This window comes from Ornithodoros turicata, chromosome 6 (assembly GCF_037126465.1).
Source record: "Ornithodoros turicata isolate Travis chromosome 6, ASM3712646v1, whole genome shotgun sequence".
NCBI lineage: Eukaryota > Metazoa > Arthropoda > Arachnida > Ixodida > Argasidae > Ornithodoros > Ornithodoros turicata.
Window position 1 is genome coordinate 3,029,692 of NC_088206.1, and position 25,670 is coordinate 3,055,361.

The 25,670-nt window shown below is 45.5% G+C and overlaps 1 protein-coding gene across 1 annotated transcript in view; it reads left to right on the forward strand.

The window, feature by feature from the left end:
- Positions 1-25,670, forward strand: part of LOC135398822 (SCY1-like protein 2) — a 60,873-nt gene that overhangs the window by 20,156 nt on the left and 15,047 nt on the right. Inside the window, exons 5-13 of the mRNA XM_064630324.1 lie at positions 2,272-2,388; positions 6,724-6,849; positions 16,513-16,689; positions 16,754-16,876; positions 18,473-18,586; positions 20,823-20,955; positions 21,045-21,163; positions 21,751-21,854; positions 23,919-23,969. Coding sequence (XP_064486394.1) covers positions 2,272-2,388; positions 6,724-6,849; positions 16,513-16,689; positions 16,754-16,876; positions 18,473-18,586; positions 20,823-20,955; positions 21,045-21,163; positions 21,751-21,854; positions 23,919-23,969 — 1,064 coding nt within the window. The remainder of the gene's footprint in view (positions 1-2,271; positions 2,389-6,723; positions 6,850-16,512; positions 16,690-16,753; positions 16,877-18,472; positions 18,587-20,822; positions 20,956-21,044; positions 21,164-21,750; positions 21,855-23,918; positions 23,970-25,670) is intronic.

Below are 25,670 nucleotides of genomic sequence, written 5' to 3' on the forward strand. Positions count from 1 at the left end.
AAACAGAACTTCACCACATAGCACGCTCCTAGCCAACCATCATTCAGAATGATATCATTCTCTGCATTGATTTGTTGAAAATGAGAGGAGGCGCCTAGCTGGGACAGATTATCTTGTCCCAGATAGGCGCCTCCGCGCAGTTTTGAACAAATCATAACACAAAATGATATCATTGGGTATGATGGTTGGTTAGGAGCGTGCTATGTGGTGAAGTTCTGCTTTAACAGTGTAGGACATTTTCTACAACATGAGTGTGCCGTACACTCTTAAAAATGAGTTTCACAACATAGCACGCTCCTACACTCTTAAAAATGAATTTCACCACATAGCACGATCCTAGCCAACCATCACCCCGAATGACAACGTTCTCGCCCTAGATTTGTTGAAAACGGGAGGGGGAGCCTATTTTGTGGCCATTATGCACGGCACAAAATAGGCTCCTCCTCCCGTTTTCAACAAATCAGGGGCGAGAACGTTGTCATTCGGGATGATGGTTGGCTAGGATCGTGCTATGTGGTGAAATTCATTTCTAAGAGTGTAGCCAACCATCATTCCGAATACGAGAAGGCCGTGGTATACGTCACGCGCAATCTGTCACGTGCCCACCTTTTTGAATTTCCCGCCACTCGTTAGATTGTAACGACCGTAACGACGATGAAGCGATTAAGCCCCCTGATTTGTTGAAAACATGGGGCGGAACCTATTTTGTGACACTTACGCTGTTCATAATTGTCACAAAAAAGGCGTACGCCTTCTGTTTTCAACAAATCAGGGCAGATAACGGTATCATTCGAGATGATGGTTGGCTAGGAGCGTGCTATGCGGTGAAGTTCATTTATAAGCGTGTAATGCCATTACCTTACCTTGTAACATTACCTTGTACCATTAAATGCCAAGCAAAGGCAGCATTTGTCATCCTGAATTCGGAAGCCTATAACCATAACACACTATTGCAATCAAAATCACGTGTTTTTTCACAAGATTTCTACAAAAATTTGACAGCCAAAAAAACTGTCGCTGGGCGAAGTACACTCTTAAAAATGAACTTCACCACATAGCACGCTCCTAGCCAACAATCATCCCGAGTGACATCGTTCTCTCCCCTGATTTGTTGAAAACGGGAGGCGTACGCCTTTTTGTGACACTTATGTAGAAATGTTAATTGTCACAAAAAGGCGGACGCCTCCCGTTTTCAACAAATCAGGGGAGAGAACGATGTCACTCGGGATGATGGTTGGCTAGGAGCGTGCTATGTGGTGAAGTTCATTTTTAAGAGTGTATGCTCGGTGAAATTTGCGTTTCCGGAACTCTTGGCTCTTCCTTTATCGCGGCAAAGTGGAAAGGGCGACACATTTTTTTTATTCCGATCGAGAACCGCGTTGCGCAATCCATCATTATCAGTGGCTGGCGACTGACGATAGACACATTGATAAGGACGAAAAATGTGATTGTGGCGTCGTTTGTTTTCTTCTTGCACAGGAGGGAGGGTATTTGGATGGAGCCAACAGTTCCGCAAACGTAAATATCAGCGAGCGCGCTTCGTCCAACGACTGATTTTCGGCTGTCAAATTTTTGTCGAAATCTCGCGAAAACCCTGATGATTTTGATTGGAATAGTGTGTTAGCCCATAGGCTTCCAAATTCAGAAAGAAAAATGCTGCCATTGCTAGGCAAGTTTTCGAGTTTAAATATGCTTAATTAATGCGTGCCACGAATGCAAATGGCCTCAATGTGTGGCAGAAGTCTGTATGAGTGCATGTACGTGTTCCAGTATTTTTATAATTTTTTTAAAAGTAAAACCTATTCGTAGGAATTTAGTCACATCCTCTCGTGAAACACCCCGTAAATAACATTGCGGGGGAGGTATAAAAAAAAAAGACTATGCGGGGAGATTGGTCACAAAATATGGACCTCGCATTCTGCACTCTTAAAAATGAACTTCGCCGCATAGCACGCTCCTAGTCAACCATCATCTAGAATGATATCGTTATCTGCCCCGATTTGTTGAAAACGGGAGGCGTACGCCCTTTTTGTGACACTTATGCTGTTCATAATTGTCACAAAAAAGGCGTACGCCTCCCATTTTCAACAAGATAACGGTGTCATTCGAGATTTTGGTTGGCTAGGAGCGTGCTATGCGGTGAAGTTCATTTCTAAGAGTGTGCTTTGTTACAGTTCAACACGGTTTTGTTTCGTTTGTCGCTTCTGAGTCATATACAAGCCGTGTAACTGCAGCTGCTGACACCGATGACTTTAATTTCTGCTGTTTCAGCTGGAAAGCAGTGTTCATAATATGCTGGACAGGGTACCACATCATCTTCAAGAACCCCTTCAAGGATTGTTGCAAGTAGATCCCAGGAGAAGGCCAAATGCACAAAACTTCTCGATGGTGAGTCTTTCTTTTTTTTTTTTTTTTTTGCCTTCGACTCGCTTTTCTTCTTAGGCTTACCAACTTCGCTAAACTTTGTGATCGCCGGCTATACCGCTTTGTGAACTCATCGACACATATTCAGCGGAGGAGGAGAAAAACTTCACCTGCTCGTGAATAGTCTTCGTTCTGTTTTCTGCTTTATGAAAGGTTCCAGCAGAACGATGATCAATTAAACGAGGAAACCCAAGAACTGAGCTTGTTGGTTGTTAAAAAAAAAATTAATGGATCAAGTGGCCCCTTGCAGGATTTTAGAAAATGCGGATACGGGACATAACGCTCGTATATTTTCGGGTAACCTCTTTATATCATTTCTCAGAAAAGTACTCCTCAGGTTACTACATTTAATCAATAATCGTAACAGAACGGTGCTCGAAGCTTTGCCGCATTTATTTGATTGGCTTTTGCCCATTCTCTGATTGATCAATTGACTTGAAAAAGAAAAAAAAAATCGACCATAATTGAGGCATTTTTCTGTTTGAGCTTCCTCATATTAGAACATTGGCTAGAAATTTATCTTGTATCGGACTTTGAGTAGCATTTATTGCGTTTGGTTAAATCTCGTATCACATCAGCGTCAGATCCAGTACCAAATCATCCATTTTATACAAGCAGAGAGCCACTCTAATCATTATCTCTGCGATACTGCTGCCCATGAACAACCGCATGGTGCACCAAATTGACACGCAGAAATAAGAAATGCGGGACGTTAAACCAGGAAACACTTCACCCAAGATGTGCTATAAAACAACCGCTTAATATTTTGCAAATAATCGGAGCTGTTCAGAAAGGCATTCAATAGTTCGCTCTCATCAACTTTACATCCGGCTGACCCACTAACCTAGTTCCCCTTTAAAACCCACACACCGCTATCTATAACCGCACTCCACCTCTTTCACCCTCGTGTTCCTTGGGTCCCAGGAAACTCGGCTCGAAGAGCACTTAGAAAGCAACCCATGTCACAGCAACCTGCGCTGGAATCTCCACATCGATGCGGCTGTTTCGTCTGAAAAGCGCCGCTTGGAATTTCAAATGTGGACCCAACAGCGTGAAACATCGACCCGCCGCTTTGAAGGCAGAGCTTCCCCTCCGGACTAAAATAATAATGGCATCATCGTCCGAACACCGTTGGGCATCCAGCGGATGATGAAAGCGGGGCATTGTGGGTCAGTGTGGCTGCGTTGCATTATTGAGCCGCCAGGAGCGCTGCTATCTTAAGGAGGGTTAGACAAGGGGGGCGCTGGCATCTGCCTCGCGGTCGATTGCTCCGTCAAAAGAGGAGCTGGAATTATACGGTTTATTTTAAATTGGCGCTAGGCTGCGGCGAACGAAAAGGGATTAAAGTTGAGCAATTGATATGCTAATGACCAGTAAAATCGCCGGGGGAGGATTTTCGAGTTGATGGAGCGCCGCTGTCCTTGTCTTGTATCGACACTATTTAATTTTGAAAGTAAAATCAGTGTGAGAGAGATAGCGTTGTAGAATTCGATTCCGCGTTGGATGCAACCGAAGAGGATATATATACAAGCTGGAGTGGCGGCGGCCTATAGCTCCCTGTAAGCAGCGGTGAAGCCAGGGGGGCAGGTCTCTTTCTTTTGCCCTAGAATTCAAGATGAATGATCGATTGAGTTACCAAGGTATGCGCGTTATAACCGCCTACTCACCTGTTTATTAGTCAGCGGAGATTCAGGTTTTGCGGGCCGCCCGGAGAGCAGAGGCTCTCCGTGCTCACAATCCTGCGGCATGGCTCTACGTTTTGCCCATGGCGTCGTGTTGGAGGATATATATATATATCGTCTAGAGGACTCCCCTTCTACTCCAGTAGTATATACAGGGTGTTTCAAAAAACGTGTCATTCGGACTTTATAAAACAACGGGGCGACGGAAAAATACGGGGTATAGGGCACTTGTGTGGCAACTGAATTTGCCATCTTGCAAAAATATTTTCATTTGATTTTAATTAAAATAAATTGAATATGTTTAATTCAACTCCAAAATTTCCCAAGTCAACGTAACGTTTTTTTTTTTTTTTTTTTTTTTTTTTGCAGAATTTGAGAGCCCGTAGCGAACTTAGTCAGATCCACCAAGAAATCCGCTCGATATTGCAAATGGAACTGCCCAAAAAAAGTCCCGAAGTTGAGGCTTCAGGGTTTCGGGTATTCAACAGCGCACCAAATCAGTCGGAAAAATGCGCGGAGGGCAGGACATGCTCCTCCAGCTCCTCCTGCTCCTCCAGCTCCGATGGCGCAGCGGTAACGCGTGCGCTTGGAGACTGGGAGGTCCGCGGTTCGGATCCGCGGGCCGGCTGTGCCGTCTGGGGTTTTTCCTGGGTTTCCCTCAGATGTGTAATAGGCGTATGCCGGCACAGTTCCCCTGAAGTCGGCCCATGGACGCAGCTATCCTCCCCCCGAGCGGATCCCGCTCGGTCTTCCACTTCACCCTTTCCTCTCCTCCTCTCCACCACCTTTCCCTTCCCGAGAAACATGCCGCCTAATCAGGCAGGCAGACCTCTCGGGTTCCTCCCAACGACACTCCTCCTCCTCCCCCCCCCCCCCCGCTCCTGCCCCCATGAAGCTAGAACAGTTTATTCGCCGGACCGGCGTGCAGCGCAAGACGCGCAGATAACAAGCCAGGTGACATTCCACCATACGTTGATAAGCGGCAAACCAAAATGATCCCGCCTCTTTTTTCCCGCCCTGTGTTTTTTCGACCTTCTATCTTTCATGGGGGCAGGAGCATGTCCTCCTCTCCACGAATCTTTGCGTCTTATTTGGTGCGCCGTTGAATACCCGAAACTTTGAAGCCTCAATTTCGGGACTTTTTTTGGGCAGTTCCATTTGCATTATCGAGCGGATTTCTTAGTGGATCTGACTAAGTTCGCTACGGGCTCTCTAATTCTGTAAAAAAAACGTGAGGTTGACTTGGGAAATTTTGGAGTTCAATTAAAGAAATTCAGTTTATTTTAATTAAAATCAAATGAAAATATTTTTTCAAGGTGGCAAATTCAGTTGCCACACAAATGCCGTTTACCCCGTATTTTTCCGTCGCCCCGTATTTTGATAAAGTCCGAATGACACGTTTTTTGAAACACCCTGTATATATATATACAGTCAACCCTCGGTTTCCTGAAAAAATTTTCATAAATCGAGGGATTCATAAATCGAAAATTCCGTTAGGTGAGTACTATCGAGCAGTATTTGAGAGTTGGGATTGCGTTGATAATGTAACATATAGTTAGCACAATAGCTGACATGGACCGGGACTACGTCACTGGTATGCTCAGAAATCCTTCTGACCTGCGGCCACCTTACTCATAAATTGAGGTCAGGAACACTTGGTCCTCCAAATGCGTCCCTGGAAAACCCGTTTGTTGTCCGGATTTCCAGGGTTTAAGAACCGAGGGTGCAATACCTGGAAAAAGTTTCGTCCGTTCCGGCGTCATTCATAAGACCATAGAATAATCCCTTTGAAGGTTTCTGTTGACCTCGGAACGATCCGTTCATAAATTGAGAGCAAAGACGCTGGGCAAGTCCTAGTTCGTTCCCAGAAATTCCATTCATTATTCGCATATCGAGGTTCATAAAACGAGGGAAAAACTCATGTAAAAAGTTTGGTTCCTTGTGCTCCTATTCATAAAACGAGGGAATTCATAAATCGAAGGTTCATAAATCGAGGGTTGACTGTATACTCCTTGGATGCAACCGCGTTGTTTTCTAATATTTTTAGTATTTTTAGGAACAACTGACAAATGAAATGAAACGAGAACAACGAGAACAAAATAAGAAGAGATCGTGAATCGATCGTATCGTAAAAATCGCACTACGCAAGTATGTACCCAAGCAGCACAATGTACTGAAAGTCGAGTGCAATAGGGGTGGACGGTATGTGTCTTATCAATGTTCTTTAGTTTCACGAGTCTGTTCAAGGCCTTCCACCTACCCGTCCACCCCTATTGCACTCGACTTTCAGTGCATTTTGCTGCTTGGGTAGCTGTGTGTGTGTCAATCACATGTTCAGTTGGAGGTAACACCTCGCGGATGCTCACTACGACGATGCTACGTCACACTGATCCGATTAACTAACACCAGGAGATCGAGCCTCCGAGGCCACGCCGCACCGCTCATGGCTGATTTTTGTGAATTGAAACTCTATAAATTAAAAATATTTTCACTGGTAGCCACAAACGGACTATACCATGAAGCATGGTTTCGAGAAAACCTAAATGCCATTACATTGCTCATTTAATTAAGGGTATTACTGTTTCCATATTGGAGCTGCTCGTATTACGACTTTCAGATCAAATACTTCATGGACCCGGCGGTGCATGGACTCCAGTACCTGGATGTGATTCAGATGAAAGATTCTACGCATAAGTCCCACTTCTACCACAGTCTCAAAACAACGCTGCCCAACATCCCCAAGGTAAGGCATCACCATCTTTGCGCGTCTACTAAACTAGAGGAAGAACTCCCTACGAAGAGGGAGAACTAGAGGAGGCTTGAGGAAAAGCTCGTCATCCTTTCATGTGAACCTTTTTGGAATGGGGTAGGGTCCTGCACTCAACGCAGGGAAACATCCCACATCATCATCATCCATTCATCTATGTTGTTGTTGTTGTTGAGGAAAAGAGAAAAGCACGTCAAGACACCAAGACTCAAAACCAACAAAAGACCATGTCGCGTCGCCTTTTTCTCTGTTCCACAAGGTCGGGATTCTCTACACTCTTAAAAATGAACTTCACCGCATAGCACGCTCCTAGCCAACCATTATCTCGAATGATATCGTTATCCGCCCTGATTTGTTGAAAACGGGGGGCGTACACCTTTTCTGTGACAATTATGAACAGCATAAGTGTCACAGAAATGGCGTACGCCTCCCGTTTTCAACAAATCAGGGCAGATAGCGATATCATTCAAGATGATGGTTGGCTAGGAGCGTGCTATGCAGTGAAGTTCATTTTTAAGAGTGTAGGATGGAGGTTCACCTGTCCGCATCCAGGAACACTGCAATGCGGTCCAGGCATCTGTGCGAATCAGTTGCAATTGAAGTTTTATTACAGCAGGGACAGACTGTGTTAGCCAATGATTTCAGTATCATGCTTTGTTCCTTGTTCCGTGCTGATGATTTCGCGTGTCTCAGGTAAATGTCTAGCTACAGAGTGATAGTATTTTATCCTGGGAAATGGTTACTTTTATAAATAGAAGCTCGAATTTAACCTCTCCCTAGTATTTTTTCTCTATCAACATCAACGTCATAAATAGAAGCTGAAATCAATGTAAAAAAAAAAATCCTCGACACTCTCAAGGTAAGTTGCAGAGTAAAGACAGTTTGGGGGAAAATGTTCCCGCAGTTACGAGGACATCAGTTCCCCATTAATTTTTTTCCCGGGCAATTTTTTTGCCTTGAGGAAAGAAGGAAGTCACTGAAAAGGTTAGCCAGCTGCAGAACTCGAACCCACACCTTCTAGATCGCCGGTCCAGGGCTCTACCGATTGAGCTAACACGCCTCTCGACACTCTAACAACAGAACTTCACCGCATAGCACGTTATGCGCCAACCGTTGCTACGAATGATAGAGTTACCGCTTGTGATTGGACGGGAGAGGGGGGCGTACGCCTTTTTGTGGCAATTTTCATATATCCAGATTGCCACAAAAAGGCGTACGCACACTTCTCTCTTCGAATCAGAAGCGACAACCCTATCGTTTGTGGCAATGGTTGGCGCACAGCGTGCTATGCGGTGAAGTTGTGTTTTTAGAGTGCAGTGACACGTGACACAGTTCATGCGACGGGAGGCGACGCAAGCGGCATCTGTCGAGGAAAGGACAAAGAACAATGAATGAAGAATTCTTTCTTCATTCATTGTCCTTAGGCATTTGATGCTTTGTGTGTTTGTCCTTTCTTTTGCGATGTGATGTGATGTGATGTGAATAAAGAAAAAAATGGGGATGTGAGTTCTTTTGTGTTCCAGCCTCTGAACATCAATTTCCATCGAATTTCTCGACTTTCACCGATTGTTTGCTGTGTCCCATGTCTAGAAACGCAGTAAAAGACAGCTATAGACAAAGTCAGAGCGGGGTTGCCGACCCTTCACCACTGGCTTCCATTCGCTGCGTCCTTAGCTATCAAATTCGGCCACACCTTTAGCATTGGCCGTTACGCCTTCATGTGCAAAACCAGCCAATATCTTTCTTGAACACACACCCCATCGCTGCATCGATCGGTATACCGTCAGCCGGCGGAGCGTGAAGCCCCCAAATTTCATCTCACTTTGGCGAGAGACGACAACTGTTGCCAGACCGGTTCTTTCTTTCACGTCACATGGGGCTTTCTGTTCTCTTCTTTATATCTCCGCTACTATTGCTATTATGCAACGAGAAAGGACGTGGGCAGAGGAGGACGTATACCGTCATTGTCGGTCCGTAGTGACTGCAAGATATACACATATGAATCAGGTGGGACAAAACGGCAGTATAGTTCGAGAAGGATGTTCTTCCTTGTGTCATGCAAGAGGGCAATCGTTGCAAGCGCGGGTATGACTTTTGATTTGAGGTATTCGCTATTTCACCTCTACATCAGATCTTTGTTTATTATAATAATCAATATAAATTCACAAGTTTAGAAATGAGGTGGTGGTGGTGGATTCCTGATGAACCTGCTCCTCTGCTCCTGCGCCTCTTAGAAATGAACTTCACCGCATAGCACGCTGCTAGCCAACCATCATCTCGAATGGTATCGTTATCTTCACTGATTTGTTGAAAACGGGAGGCGTACGCCCTTTTTTGTGACAATTATGAACCGCGCAAGTGTCACCAAAATGGCGTACGCCTCCCGTTTTCAACAAATTGGGGCCGATAACGACATCACTAGTGATTATAGTTGGCTACACCCTAAAAACTTAACTTCACCGCATAGCACGCTCTGCGCCAACCATTGCCACGAATGATAGGTTTATCGCTTGTGATTCGATGAGAGAGGGGGGTGTACGCCTTTTTGTGTCAATTTGGATACATGATAATTGACACAAAAAGGCGTACGCCTCCCTCTCTCCTCGAATCAGAAGTGATAACTCTATCATTCGTGGCAATGGTTGGCGCAGAGCGTGCTATGCGGTGAAGTTCAGTTTTTAGAGTGTAGGAGCGTTCTTTCATTTGATAGTTCATTTTTAAGAGTGCACGCTATACTGTCAAGTTTACTGCGAAGCTCACAAAGTAAACTAGCGGGAAAAAAAGGAAAGTCCCTGTCGCCCTCAAATGTCGCATTTACTCCGTGACACCTTACATGCTGTGCTGTCGCCTACAGGGAAACAACGCTGTGTGTGTGATTGTGTGCGCTTGCGTTAAAAGACGGTGCGCGGTTCCTCTTCCCCGGGGATACGACCTCTCGACTGTCTTCTCCTTTCTGCAACTTCTCTCCATTGTTAGGTGTGTCGTTTTCACCGAGAGGGGACTCCGTGCTACGTTACGTTGTCAAAGAGTTTCAGTACATACTATAGCGGAGAAGAAAACGTCTCGAAAGACCTGAAAAGTTTAAAGAGTGCCGTCTGCGATCCGCCCGCGAAGCCTTGCGGATAGTAAGACGTTCTTTCTCGTTTCAAATATTGTGTCTACACTCTTAAAAATGAACTTCACCGCATAGCACGCTCCTAGCCAACCATTATCTCGAATGATATCGTTATTTGCCCTGATTTGTTGAGAACAGGGGGCGTACGCCTTTTCTGTGACAATTATGAACAGCATAAGTGTCACAGAAATGGCGTACGCCCCCCGTTTTCAAGAAATCAGGGCAGATAACGATATCATTCGAGATAATGGTTGGCTAGGAGCGTGCTATGCGGTGAAGTTCATTTTTAAGAGTGTAGTTTATCCTGAAAGTATTTTTCTGTAAACAAGCTGATATATCTTTTATCAACAAATATTGAAAAGGGGGGGATATACGTTTATTTCGGAAAGGTCAGCGTGACCGAAGGTCGGCTTGCTATTCCTAAAACAAAAATATGATGAAGCAAAACCAAATATAAGATGACGAGGGTGGGGGTGAAGTGTAGATGACATGAAAGGTCGACTCATAATTTGTTCATGAGGTCTGTCGTCTGGAGGAAGTGACTCACCACTGTCGGGAGTGGCGCACAGGGCCAAGTAGTACAGGAAGGTCTATATGTGTGTGTGTCCCAGAATGGTGTGTGTGTCCCAGAGCAGTCAGGCGTCCTTTGAGGTTGTCGCGTGCAGTGTCGTATAACGTCTGCAGTGCAGTAGTAGATGCGCTGTGTCTGCTTCCACCCTGCAGGTTGCGCATGCTGAGGAGTTCAGTTGGCACATCTTGAATAGCGGTGACGGTGTTCGGGCTACGTTTCACCGTAAACGGTGTACGATGGTTTCTTCCCTTCGGGTGAGCCGCAGAGTGGTCGTGTATTCCATCTTCGGGTCGATATTGGAAAGATTATAAGCCAAAGTGTGGAAGAACAACACACGGTACAAACAACTGTTTTATTTGCCGCACACTCTTAAAAATGAACTTCACCGCAAAGCACGTTCCTAGCCAACCATTATCTCGAATGATATAGTTATTAACCCTGATTTGTTGAAAACGGGGGGCGTACGCCTTTTTTGTGACAATTATGAACAGCATAAGTGTCACAAAAAAGGCGTACGCCCCCTATTTTCAACAAATCAGGGCATATAACGATATCATTCGAGATTATGGTTGGCTAGGAGCGTGCTATGCGGTGAAGATCATTTCTAAGAGTGCACCTATCACGTGCTGCCGAGTAAAGCGCTAAAGGTTTCTTTCCAGTCCCACCTTCTCTCTCTCTCTCTCTCTACTCACTCCACACCGTATCGCATTGATTTACACCTGTTTTTCACGCAGAGTAACGCCATACTCTACACCAGGCACCTCATTTCCGACGCGTCTACCGCCCTTCCACCATTATTCCCCTTTCCCCGGCATAGTTAGCGCCATCTGTTGATGTTTGCCTCTTGACGCCGAGAAGAGCGCTTATTAATTTCTCCCGACTGAGTCTCCCTTCAACCCGTCCTTATTGCGTGCCAAGAAATTGCGACTCAACTCGACTCCCTCCAAGTTGGCAATGGATCGCGCGTTAGCCGGCGTTCTACCCCGTCGTACTGTCGTATATACTAGAGACTCTAGTATATACGACAGTACGAGTTGTAGTTGAGTGGCGAGTTGTGTTGGCCCGTAACGCCCCGTGCCATGCCCGGGTTATGTTGAATGTTTAGCACCCGGAATTGTACGGCTCATCGCAGCGGGTTAAGAAGTAGTTCGAAGTCGCTGGATAGACCTTTTGATAGTATATACTTTGGTTGTCCTGTGCCGTTGTCATCTTGTCAGTCAGGAGATGTACTGGCTGAATAATTCCTAAACAGGTGGTGCGGTATCGAAAAGCTTTCTTTTCAGTAATCACCCTTGAGACGTGGGCAAGAACTGAGCATAGCACGGCGATAGCGCCACCTGTTTACGAATTATTCAGCCGGGGGGAACTTCGTGAAACACCCGGTATAGCAGACTTTTGCATCAAAAGCAATCCTACCTCATCGGTTCTCAACTGTAATGAACAAGACGGCACGCTAGGGCACGAGGAAGCTGTGCACTAAGCAACAACAGCAACTTCGTGGTTCGTGGGGCAGCGGGGGAAAGGAACAAAAAGAAGAAAAAGGAACACAGCAACAACCTCATTTTAATTACGGCGAGCGCAGCAGAAACGAAATGACGTCACAGCAACACGTGATACCGTGGATGCCACCAATCACATCATGCGCACACACGCATGACGTCACACCACCTACAGTACCGCCATTGGCCGGTCCAGTAGTCAATCGCAGCGCAGGGTGAGGGAAATAAACCCGTGGCTGTGCGCTTGTCGCCATTGTGCCAGACACCCCACAATGTGCGCACGCCATCTGAAGAGCGACAGTAGAAAGCGCAGCGCGCCGCTGCTACTCGGGCGCGGCGTCGTGCTCAAGGTGAAGGGGTGGTGGTGGTGGTGGTGAAAGGCTCAAGGTGAAGCACAACGAGAAGCCGCAGGTGCCGAAAATAGGAGAACGCGAGAAGAAGACAACGCGAAGCGGAGGCCATCAAGCGAACGCGTGAAGACCCCGCAGTGAGACAACGCGGAGCAAGTGTGAAAACAGCGGTCTATACGTGTGTGGCGAACACAACCGTCAGAACGTTGCGCGAATATTCCAGACTTCTTCGCACATTGGGGCGCATTCTTTTTTACTTTTTTTTATCATTTTTCATCCAGTCTAATTCTCAGTCCAGTTCCCAAGAGCGAAACAGATACAGAAATCCCACCTATGCAGCCTGATACACATTACCCTCTTTTTTCTTTTTTGCATCATCTAAATCATCTTCGACTTTAGTCGATCTCATGCTTCTTTCACCTTTTTGTTAATTCATCCTTTATTTCCCAGTTCTTTTCTTTTCTTTTTATTTATTTTATGTTTATTTACTTCTCTTTTTCTTTTCGTTTTGCAGAATAGCAAGCCGACATACCCTTTGACTGACTTTTCCTGCCTTTTTTTCTTTGTTCTAGTAACTATATCCCCCTCTCCCGACCTGTATCCCAGCACACCTTCTTATTCAGGATTCTAACAATTCGAACACGCTTCTCTCAAACGTTACGCTCCCCCGCGAAATTCCCCGACCACCGCAAATAGACATATCCGAAGTGCAGAGGAATCATCTCAATATTTACGCAAGCCCGTAAAGAGGTGTCCCTCAGCGACACCTGTTGGACGACTGAGCACGTAAAGTGCCTTCATGCCATGCCTCGTGCCACATGTATTTGCGCAAACTTTGCCTAAAGTGGCGATCCATGTTGCCGACACACACTTTGGAGAGTCTATATTTGGCCGGCCGTCTTTTGCAAACAGCTGACCGTGCTTGAGCGGAAATGGCTGGTCCGGGAAATGGTTAGGAAGCGATTGAGCTTACATGTTCCCTGGGAAAGTTTTCCTGCCCACACTTTCCGCTCGCTTTAACGCCGTGTTCGACGGGGTCTTCGCCGGGAGGTAATCAAGAATGGGGCTTCTTGTTTGAAATCTGCGTATATGCGCTATTATGTTCAGGTGACGTAATTTTATTTTTTTTTTTATTTTTTTTTGAACCAGGAATGGAGGTGGAAACAGTACTTCGTGGCGTTAAAAGGGGCGTGAAAGACAAAGAGCGACAGAGGGCACTTGCACTCTTAAAAATGAACTTCACCGCATAGCACGCTCCTAGCCAACCATAATCTCAAATGATATCGTTATCTGCCTTGATTTGTTGAAAACGGGGGGCGTACGCCTTTTTGGTGACAATTATGAACAGCATAAGTGCCACAGAAAAGGCGTACGCCCCCCGTTTTCAACAAATCAGGGCAGATAACGATATCATTTGAGATTATGGTTGGCTAGGAGCGTGCTATGGGGTGAAGTTCATTTTTAAGAGTGTGGAGTGCGGGTTGGACAATGGAGCTCGTGTGATGCAAAAGTTGTTGTTTTTGGAAAAGGGTGACGATGTTTCGCGGCAACAGTCGTGTTCATGCGTGGTTCCGTGTCTGTTGTGGTAAAGCTTGATTTCAACGGCCGTTGCGAGTTATCCAATCATCTTTATGCGCGGAGACGAGTGTGCAGATCTCGACGGAAGCGACCAGAAACAGCGCCCACAAGTGGCCAATCAGAGATTAGCCTCAGATGATTAATCATCTCACGTTCACAGTTCATTTTCTTTTCCATGTTTGCAGCCATTAAACGTCTGTTGTTTATGTTCTGCGCCGTTTAGTCTTCAAAAGATTGTGCCGTGACAAATGTCGGGCGCCACAGGTCCATCCGGTAGCGCCAGCTTTCGGGAGACACCATAGATGGCGACACGCGGAATATTGCTCAGACTGCTCGGGTGGATCGCGTTCGGGAGAACGTTAGACGATTGTTGTGTAATTTGGTATAAGCGTCCAATGTGCAAAACAGGAAGAGAAGTGCGCAACAGATTGATGAAGATGCCAGCTGGGATGCTGCGTTCGCTTCGTGTATATGTTTGCACAGCGCAATTTCAGGTCCAAGCGGCTACGGATCCAACAGTAGGTAGTTTCATCAGCGGGTTCTGCATGATGTTTCAAGCGGTATGGCGTCAAGGAAAGCTACAAAACCTGTAGGAAACCTACGGAAAAAGCGGTGCATCTTGTCAAGTGCGAACAACTCCAGACCATGTATTTGAAAGTATACCGCGTCGTCTGCTAAATTACTGCGCGTTGCATATTTTGGGGCGCTGACGTTGCTGCTCGCTCGCGCCACCTGGCCCGCAGAAACAGGTCTATACCGAGACCGGCATCCACAACAAATGGCTTCGAGCGCGTGCATTGCTGCAGTATCTTGTTCGTTCTAACATGTTATGGCTGAAACTCACCTGTGTTTGAGGCTTTTTTACTTGTAATAAAAGTGTCACGTCATATCAAGTCATGTGGAGTTGCTTTCCTTCAGAGAATACGGAAATGCTCGCAGGAGACGCCATCCACCCGCTGTTGTGGAAGCTTTGCGCGTTTCTCAATAGCGCCGCTTGTCGCTGAGAAGAGCTCGGCGTTCTGCCGCTTGAAAAACGCATCATGCGGTTAGCGGGATGGCGGCGCGCGACTGAGTCGGCCGTCATCCTCATCCAACGAGTAGAGCATGTCTCTACTCCTGGCGACGGCCGGCGGCAACCTCGACTACAATGCGCAGCGCCTGTCGTTCGGAGCTGCAAACGATCATCAGAATTTGCACGAAACACGTTGGGTGGATGACAGAGATTTTAAAAAAAAATGGAAAAAGGGAAGAAAAAGTGCGAACTTCAGAGCCGTTCGCTCTCTTCCAGCTGCGCCGTGGGGGGGAAAGGAAAGGTTAGCCAGGCAAAGAGCCGGCTTGCTATTCCGAAAAAAAAAAAAAGAGGAAGGGGAAAACGAAAAAGAAAAGTGCGTGATTTGTGCACCTTCGATTGCGTTGTAAATACGGTCATTGTCCTTCGTCGCTGTTGAAGTAACGATGTTTCGTCTCATCAGTCAAACGAATGCGAGAAGTATTGGAAGACTGTTCTGGACAGGTTAGTCAAGACTTGAAGGCGGGGGACGCGTTGACAAATGAAGTGGTAAGGAAAGCATCAAACGATATCGTGCCGTCACTTCGCTTCACTCCGCTCATTCCTGTTGGACTATGATCACATGACGACGGCGAAGCAGAGCCGTTTATAGAGAGAGTTTGGCCATTAGGAGGAGCCTAACTTAAAACGCGTCATGCGACGTCACGGCTGAACGACCTCCCTCGTCGTGCTCCATTGTTACCAGTCGTCAACCGGTCGCCGACGCCATATTGATGCTGATCGTTGTTTACAATCCAAGGAGAGAAGACACGTGCGACTTCTTGTTTCGAAAGCCTTTCGTCCTTGAACTCTTTCAGTTCGACAACAAAGCCCCCCTTATCCCTGGGGCCGGTGGGTCATAAGCCGGTTATTCCTGTAGATTACATTCAACGCGACCACGAAGCTGCCGATCAGCTGGCGGACAGCATCAGTATGGCGCGGACTAGATGGCTGATAAGCGGATTGCGCTCGGATTCAGGCTTTTAGGGCGGCGCAACGACGACTCTGACGTCAAAATAAGCTCCTCCCATGAGGCGGCAAAAGATCAAAGAATGGCCAAACTCTCCCTGCGAACTCTGGCGGGCGGCGCGAAACGCGGCGGCGACTGACGAAGAGTCGCGTCGAATGTAGCTGACTATTTTTAAAAATTCGTCCATTTTATTCTGTATCACGAAAAGGTCGCTCGCAGACTCACTAACAATAGATGCATGCTATCACCGCATACGATCTATCTCGACTAATTTTTGAAAAAAAAACTCGCAAGCCTTCACAAACTTCGGTTTCAAAGGTGCAGCAATGACGTCATCACGCGCGCTAAACGTTCGTCGTCTGCCAGCCGTGCAGGCGTTCCACTCAGTCTATAATATACCAGTGCGCCGTTGGCAGTGTGATCGGCGGCGCGAAACAAATGTACAATCTGAGACATCTTGATTCATGCGCATCTAGGGATTGATGTACCTGTTATTTTTCTGTCGCAGAAACTGTGGTGGCAGCACGTGCTTCCGTCACTGAAGATGGAGCTTCAGTCGCCGGAAGTGCTGGCCGCGGCGTTACAGCCCCTTCTGTTCATAATTGAAGAGAGCACCACGGAAGAGTACCAGTCCATCATCCATCCCGTCTTCAAGGCCGTCTTTGGAATGCCCAAATCGGTTCAGGTACCTCGTCTTTGATCCCACAGACATTGTCCTCTTTTATTGTAACCTTCTCCTTCCATTGTAGGCCACGGTAACCCTTCTAGAAAACCTCGAAGTGATCCTGAAGAAGACACCTAAAAATGAAATCAAATCCGACGTTTTGCCTATGCTGTACAACTCATTTGATTCTACAACGCCACAGATACAGGTCAGCTCTGCTTTGCGGTTCACTCCTAATTATGTCTTTGGTCTGCTACAGAAAAAGAACTATGGGATATTTTGTCTCCTACACTCTAAAAAATGAACTTCACCGCATAACACGCTCCTAGCCAACCATAATCTCGAATGATATCGTTATCTTCCCTGATTTGTTGAAAACGGTAGGCGTACGCCTTTTTTGTGACAATTACGAACAGCGTAAGTGTCACAAAAAAGGCGTACGCCTCCCGTTTTCAACAAACCAGGGCAGATAACGATATCATTCGAGATTATGGTTGGCTAGGAGCGTGCTATGCGGTGAAGTAAGTTCATTTTTAAGAGTGTAAAACCGAGAAACTCGAAAATCACGTATATGAGTAGTACGGAATAGCTGTAAAATAAAACATGGATGGAGCCGCCATTGTCCATATAAGGAATATGACACCGAGTCCGCCATCTTCCCGGCAACCAACGCCATCTTCACTGAATAAGGACTCCGGCGATCTTCAGAGTCGCCCGATCACCGGAGACAATCGAACGCAGGCTTTCTATGAATACCATGATGGTGTCTCCTCTCCATATCCACTGCTGCTGAAATCATGTCTGTGATTGGCCGATTAGAATTCTGTTGAGGGGGTGACGTAGAGGTTCGGTATTCTGTCGAGTGCAGCAAAGTACGTGAGATGTTGGAAAGTAACCGTTCGGAGACTGAAAACAATTTTCAATTGTACGTGAGATGTCTTTTGTGTCTCCGCGTGTGCAGCCATGAGGCGAATTTACCTTATACAACGAAAAAAAAATATGTGCCCTTTTTTCTGTGGATTTTTCTTTTACATTTTTGGGTGACTGGAAGTGCACAGTGTGCTTATTTTCTGTGGGACATATCCCCTAGTGGTGGCGCACCACCCCACATCAAGTGGAACTAGCACCGCACGTTAATTTTGCAAATACTTTATCATATTAGTAATTTCGAAGCAGTCCTGTATGACACGAAACGCGCGCTATGAGTCGTTACGTTGTAGCGGTAGAAACCTTCTTCACATAGTCCTGCACATAAGCGTTGGTATCGTTGATTGATTGATTGATTTGTAAAAGAAACAAAATTATATGTTAGTCCCGAGCCACACGGGAACACGGGACTGGCTACTCCAGGACGCGTTATTCAGAAAAGAACGGAAAACTACTATGGATTTAGTATCGTTCACGATTATTATATGCGCAATATAACGAGTATCGTTATGTGCACTACGATGTAACGAACATGTCTCTGTAGTCTGTAGTAACATAACGACCATCGTTATGTGCTGTATGATATAACGCACATATCTGTGTTATAATCTAATTTAACGTATTGTTACATGCACAGTACGGTGTAATGAATATCTGTGTAATAATATAACGAACCTTGCTCTGTTTACTACGCTATAACGAACATCTCTGTGCGATAATATAACGACTATCATTACATGTACGATATAACGAACGTGAATGTGTACTATGACATAAGGGGAAACGTTCGACAAAGTGTCATGAATTGCTTTTTACGACACGGATTTATCCCATCAATCAATAAATCAATGCTCCTCCTTTTCTTTTGCATTTGCAGTGTGCAGCAATGCACGCCATTGCGCAGATTGCTGACTACCTCGAGGAGACCGCTGTTCGCAAGATGGTCCTTCCAAGGACTAAACAAGTCTTTGAAAATAACTCGGGGATTAAGGTAAGAGGTTTCTTCTTTACAACATTTAATATGTCTATATTATAATACGTACAATCCAATAGACGATTAAATTATTACAGCGTATAAATAATACACTCTAAAAACAGAACTTCACCGCATAGCACGCTGTGCTCCAACCATTGACAAGTATGATAGGGTTATCGCTTCTGATTGGAAGGGAGAGGGGGCGTACCCCTTTTTTTGTGGCAATTTTCATATATCCAACTTGCCACAAAAAGGCGTACGCCCCCTCTCTCTTCGAATCAGAAGCGATAACCATATCATTTGCGGCAATGGTTGGTACACAGCATGCTATGCGGTGAAGTTGGTGAATGCGGTGTGTTTAGAGTGTATATAGTTATCAACTATAAATGGTGCAATTTGATTGCCATGTAGAACCAAGTGAGATAAGTACCGCAATAATAAAAATTACTCCAAAAGCGGAGCAACGTCGCAGAGTGTTAATTGAATTGTTGTCAGCTATTGTTGCTGGCGGTGCCAAATAAATCGAACGTAGCAAAAAGAATGTATTGCAAAATTTTGTGTTTCGAAAGACTGTGGCTTTCCCGTAATCAACTTATGCATTTTGTTCAGAGTACAAGAGTATAATATCAGCATTTAAAAAAAAACTAACGGAGACATTCCAGAGCTGATGAAGGATCTCTCTCCCGGTCGTGTCGCAATGTACTTATAATTTGTCGTTGCGTTTTTACCGACTGGTTTCGCCGCACTCCTTTATTGGATTAAATTATGACGCTCGCGCGAGCAGAAGGGTTGGGGGGGGGGGGACGAAAGAGTAGAAGTGGTTGGGAATTATCTTGGTTCATGTGCGTTCAACGAAACAAAGTACTTCTTCGCTTTCTGTTTGCCGCACTGCTGCAAGCGTGTGTGGTGGCGGATGTGGAAACTTTTGTTATCCCGTTGTTTCTGGCTACTATGGGTTCGCACTTATCTTTCGCGACGCCGTTTCCCGGTACAGTGGTTGTGCGAGCTTCTCTATATAGTGTTATTGATAATCACTTGCGGAGAGAGTTCGTCAAATAAGAAGCTTATAGAAGTGCTTAGAGAATTGAAACAGTGTCGGACAAAAGTTTACGGAACACGCTCCGGTGCATTTTTTTTTCTCGGAGTGACACGCTATAGCAGCGAATGGGACCGTATACGGACTTACAGACGTGTATCTATATGATGGGTAACCCAGTCACCTTTTATTTATTCTGTGTCAGCGCCGCGAAGCAACTGTTGCTATGAGCGGCGTACAGACGTGAACAGATGGAGAGAGGACAGCAGGTAGAAGCGGGGGATAGGGGAGTTAGTGTGCGTCCTGGGCCGGCTTCAGGGGGAACCGTGCCGGCATTCGTCTGGAAAGTCTTTGGAAAACCCAGAGAAAACATCAGACAGCCGACAGCCGTTGGTAGGATTCGAACCCACATCCTTCCAGTGTTCAGCACGACCTTAGCTATTCCACCAATGAGCGGGACGTAAACTTTTGTCCAGCACTGTAGACTATAGTGGCCTACAAGTGGGACTACGCCACAGAACGCGGTGGCTGTGTAAACGTGGCAGCTCCACTCGCACTATGCGTCAAAGGAGAAATCGATTTCATGACTTCAATGACAAAACTTCAATGAACTTCAATACTCGAAGAACCAATCGAGGAACGCTGTTCACTTTTGATGCCTGCTTCCGCCGAGTGCTGCGAGGCGTCCCGTTCGTTGAATGAGGTCCTTGACGAGTCGACGGTGAGTCGTAGTTACTAGAGGACTTGACCGGAGGTCCGTGCTTCGATTCCCGCGACTGCCTGGCCTTTTTGCGCATCGTGCCGTTACCTGTCGGCCACTCCTTATGGTAAACTGAACCTGAACCTGTTGGGTCCTGGTTCATTTTTGTATATTATCCTTATTGTGTACCGTTTATGCGTATACTCTAAGAAAAAAAGGTACGATTTTTCTACCCATTCCGGTAGAGCTGCATTGCAACCACATTTCTACTGTTGTTGTAGGAAAATTTAATAATACGTGGAACGGTCAGTACATGGACAGCGCCTCAAAACAATATTTACAATTAATGAGCCATGAGGCTATGAGGGGCGATATACACACTGCTACGCTTCATGATACAAAAGGGATATGTACTATTTACATTCGATGGAGCATTCGATGGAAATTCTACCTTTTTTTTTTTTATTAGAGTGTACTGTTATCTTTACGTATGTTTTTATCTATGTCCTTATTAGGTGCAAGCGAACGCGTTGACGTGCATAGAAAAGATTATCGATAAACTAGAAAAAACGGATATCCTGGACGAGGTGTTACCCATGTTGGGAAAGGCCAAGTTGCAAGACCCGGCTATATTGATGCCGGTAGTTAGTAAGTAGTATTTGTATATCTTTTATGACGTGATTATGATTATGCCCTGTTGTGTATGCGGTTACTAATGCTGGATATACTATCATTAGGGATATACAAGCACATGCTGAGCGACAAACGGTATGGGCTGACAGTGAATCTGCTCGCGACAAAGGTCATGCCGGCTCTGATCCCAGTCGTAGTTAGTCCTGCTCTGAGGCTCGATCAGGTAAGTGACGATCCTTTGTCATTTTATTTTTTTATTAACGCGAGAGCTCGTTAATAAAGTTGGATGATCATAATTTGTTAAACTTCATTTCTGCATGCTGCAATCATGAAGTGAAATAGAACATTTGTAGGAACGCGAATCATGTCTTAGAATTTACCGTTGAATGTGGAGCTCTTCGCCGCTAGAGGCGCTGCTGCCGGATCTACGGCACCGCCCCTAGCGGTGAACCGGGTGAAGTTCGATTTGGCTCCCAACAAAGAGACGTATATTTGGTTGCACTGAACATGATTGAGAATGCGGATGGACAAAGACGACACACACACACGGAAGCGTTGGTTGCACTGTTATTTTATCTTATTTTTGTCCGTGTGCTTACCAAAAACGAGGGATAAGGTTTCGAAAGTGTACGATTAATGGTTGCTGTGACGCCTAGAAATGTGCAATCTGTTATCTTACGCCAATCGCAACATTGACCAATACTGTTTTGATTAGAGCGCGTAGGAATATATTGATACTTTTTCGACAAGACATCGCGAACGGAATGCTTCTAGACAATAAATGGGCTCCACATACCTTTTCTGTCGCAGTTTGCCAGCCTTATAGAGCTCTTGCAAGAAATGTTGGAGCATGTGTCCAGGAGTCAGCGGAACAAGCTCAAGCTTGAGAAGCTGTCCATACCTTCGACAGACATGTAAGTACCGCGTGTTTTAAACACGTTAACTACACATTTATGTCTTTTTTTTATTGCGACTGGCACATATAATGTCTTTTGTGAAATGATTCTCACCTAGCATTCTTAAATAAATGATGGCAAAGACGTAAAAAAAAAACTGTCTACCCAGTCCAGATTCGCAGCATTTAGTCCCGAAGTCCGTCCAAGTGCATTCTGCAGATAAAACTGTTTCGTTCACCCATTCATTCAAGGGCGTCACATGTCGGGTACTCTACCTGGTGGTTCGTTACTTTGCGCATTTACCTTATGCTTTTTTTTAATGCGGTACCTATTGTACTCTGAGAGGAGCATGAAACGACTCTGACGTCATAAAGTGACCTTCAGGATTAGCGTCAGTGATTGGCTGTTCGTCTCGTTGCAAAATAGACGCCGACCTCCGCTGACGTTACTGACATTCGTAAAGAGCTAACGGCAGCGGGAATACCATATCCTCTATTGACGTGTGGAACATATTTTGCTATGAACTGAGCCTTGGTGAATCAGCGAGACCTAGGCGGTGAGACTTTAGGGCCTCCGCCGAAGTCTTGCTCAGTTTTAACATACGTTGCCAAATGTCATACCCCAACCAGCCTAAAAGCGCATTCTTCCTCTAACCAAATCAACAGTTATGCGTGAAACGAGAGGTGAAGAAGAGAGGTGATAAGCTTTTATTCTGTATTAAAGTGCCGCTACGGACTTAATCTCATGTCTTCAAAATATACAAAAATTATGTTACTGAAATCATATTGTCTCACTTTACAGTCCTGCAAAATATTTTGGCTCTACGTGACGAGAAAGCTAGAGAAATTAATTTTTATGAACTGTAACTTCATGTTTGGCCCAGACGAAGCGCCCAGTTCTCATCTGGCAACGTTGTTGCCCTTCTAGTCTTCCGGGGGGCTCACTTTTTACACTACGTTGGCAGAGCCCCACGTGAAATATCATCTAACCGCTCCGACCTTCGAGAAAACACAAAGGAAGGAGAAGACATCTCTCCCATTTTCCCTTCTTTCGATTAGTGTCACATGACTTTCTCACCACGTGACCCTCCCCGGACGTCGGCGTCGTTGCTAGGAGACGAGTGCCCTCTCCAGAACATGACGTCATTGCAATTTGTCGGCTTATGATTGCGTCACCCGCTCCTCGCGTCATCGAAACTTGTGGAGGCTCAGCAGGTCTCCAAAAATTGACAGGAATGTACAGCGTTTGTAAACAAGATTGAAATTTCGCGTATAGAATCCTTGAGGCACCTTCTTTTAATTGATTAAATAAAATAAAAGCTGTTTTCCCAGTCCGGAGTGGCACTTTAATACACAGATGAAATTACATTCTGCATGAAGAGGAACGATATAGTTACAACTTTTTTTTACAGCGACACGGTAATTCAACCTCGAGTATAAATACCCTGTACGTAATTCCTTGTTAGGAAGTTTTTGATGTACTCTAGTTGTCCCTGTATTGTCTTAACAATACAAACACATTGACATGCAGGGTGTCCGGTGAGAAGGTGTCATTAAATTTCTAAAAATAGGTTTAACTTCAGAAAATTATGAAACTACTTGGAATACACACACACACAGACTTTTGGTCACAGATTCAGGTCGTTTGCATTCGCGTCACACATTATTTAAGCTAATTTTGCTAATTGAACTCGAAAATTAGCCAAATCACTTTATTTATTTTTTTATTTGCGACTGTCAAATTTTTGTACAAATCTTCTGAAAAAACCTGTGATATCGGTTGGAATAGTGTGCTATGGCCATTGGCTTCTGAATTCATCAAGAAAAACGTTACCTTTGCTTGGCTAATTTTCGAGTTCAATTAGCAAAATTAGCTTAATTAATGTGTGACGCCAATGCAAACGGCCTGAATCTGTGGCAAAAGTCTGTGTGTGTGTGTGTCTATTCCCAGTAGTTTCATAATTTTCTGAAGATAAACCTATTTTTAGAAATTTAATGATACTTTCTCACCGGACACCCTGTATGTACGTGTATACGTACATTCTGCTCTACAATGTCCCATTTTCTTCGTTCACAATCACAGCGAACTGTCGCCGGACGAAGCTGAACATCGACTGATTCACCCACCGGATAGGTGTGTACAATAGAATGGCTGGCCCCACCCACGCCTTTGGCTTGCGTGTCGCTACATTGTATAGGACTGCCCTCCCCGAACCCTCGGAATGCATCTTCACCCCTACACTCTTAAAAATGAACTTCACCACAAAACACGCTCCTAGCCAACCATCATCTCAAATGATAGCGTTATTTTCTGCCCTGATTTGTTGAAAACGGGGGGCGTACGCCTTTTCTGTGACACTTATGCTGTTCATAATCGTCACAAAAAAGGCGTACGCCCCTCGTTTTCAAGAAATCAGGGCAGATAACGATATCATTTGAGATGATGGTTGGCTAGGAGCGTGCTATGCGGTGAAGTTTATTTTTAAGAGTGATAAGAAGTGACTTTTCAAAGGACTCATGAGCAGCAGCTACGCTTCCTCTCAAGTTTAGAAGCGGGCTCTCGCGTTTACGAACTATACACTCTTAAAAATGAACTTCACCTCATGGCACGCTCCTAGCCAACCATTATCTCGAATGATATCGTTATCTGCCCTGATTTGTTGAAAACGGGGGGGTACGCCATTTCTGTGACACTTATGCTGTTCATAATTGTCACAGAAAAGGCGTACGCCCCGTGTTTTCAACAAATCAGGGCAGATAACGATATCATTCGAGATAATGGTTGGCTAGGAGCGTGCTATGCGGTGAAGTTCATTTTTAAGAGAGCGGCGGAGACAACGGCAAGCCCTTTCAACATCACCACCACCATCATTTTTAAGAGTGTACCACAGCCTCGGTTTTGGTCACGTGTCGTTTTTCCGATCGAACGCGAGCAGCAACCTTGTGGCATGGCACAAGTTGCTTAGACTACACTCTTTGGACTTGGACTTTTACTTAGACTTCACTCTAAAAACAGAGCTTCACCGCTTACATGCTTGGCGCCAACCATTGCCAAAAATGATAGGGTTATCCCTTCTGATCCGAAGAGAGAGAGGGCGGGCGTACGCCTTTTTGTGTCGATTTGAATATACGATAATTGACACAAGAGGGGGGGGGGGGGGTAATGGATCGGCTCGTCGTTGTTGGCCACACAGAAGTGGGCGTCGTCGCGACTATAGCAAAAAAAAAGAGAGAGAGAGAGAAAGAGGCGTACGCCCCCTGTCTCAGCGAATCAGAAGCGATAACCCTATTATTCGTGGCAATGGTCGGCGCAGAGCGTGCTATGCGGTGAAGCTCTGTTTTTAGAGGTTTTAAGAATTAATCTAAAATTAATCTGGAGACCGACCAGTATGACGTCGCTCATAATCATAGATTTGGGTGTCCCCTCCGTGCAGGGTGCAATCAACCCGTGCCGGAGAGCGAACGCCGCCATTTTGATGCCATCGGCCACCAGACCTGAACGCTGTATCTGTGTTCCGCTTTCACCAACTCCTTCAAACGCCCTCTACCATTTTGTCTACTTTGTTCTTACTGCTATACCTATACATATGTGTAGTGTATAGCTAACTGTTAAGTGCACACTTGGTGAATAAAGTGCTTTGGAAACAAAGCGCCGGATATCGTTGCAAACGACGCGGTTGTTTTCACCCTGCACATGAGGAAGCCAGTATTGAGGCACCCCATCATAAATCATCGATGATCGTCATATATGAGCGCGGTCCATGTTCGCTCATGCGTTCGCCATGAATTATATGTCCGTTGTTTCCTCGCGTTCTACCATGTTCATTCTTCGTTT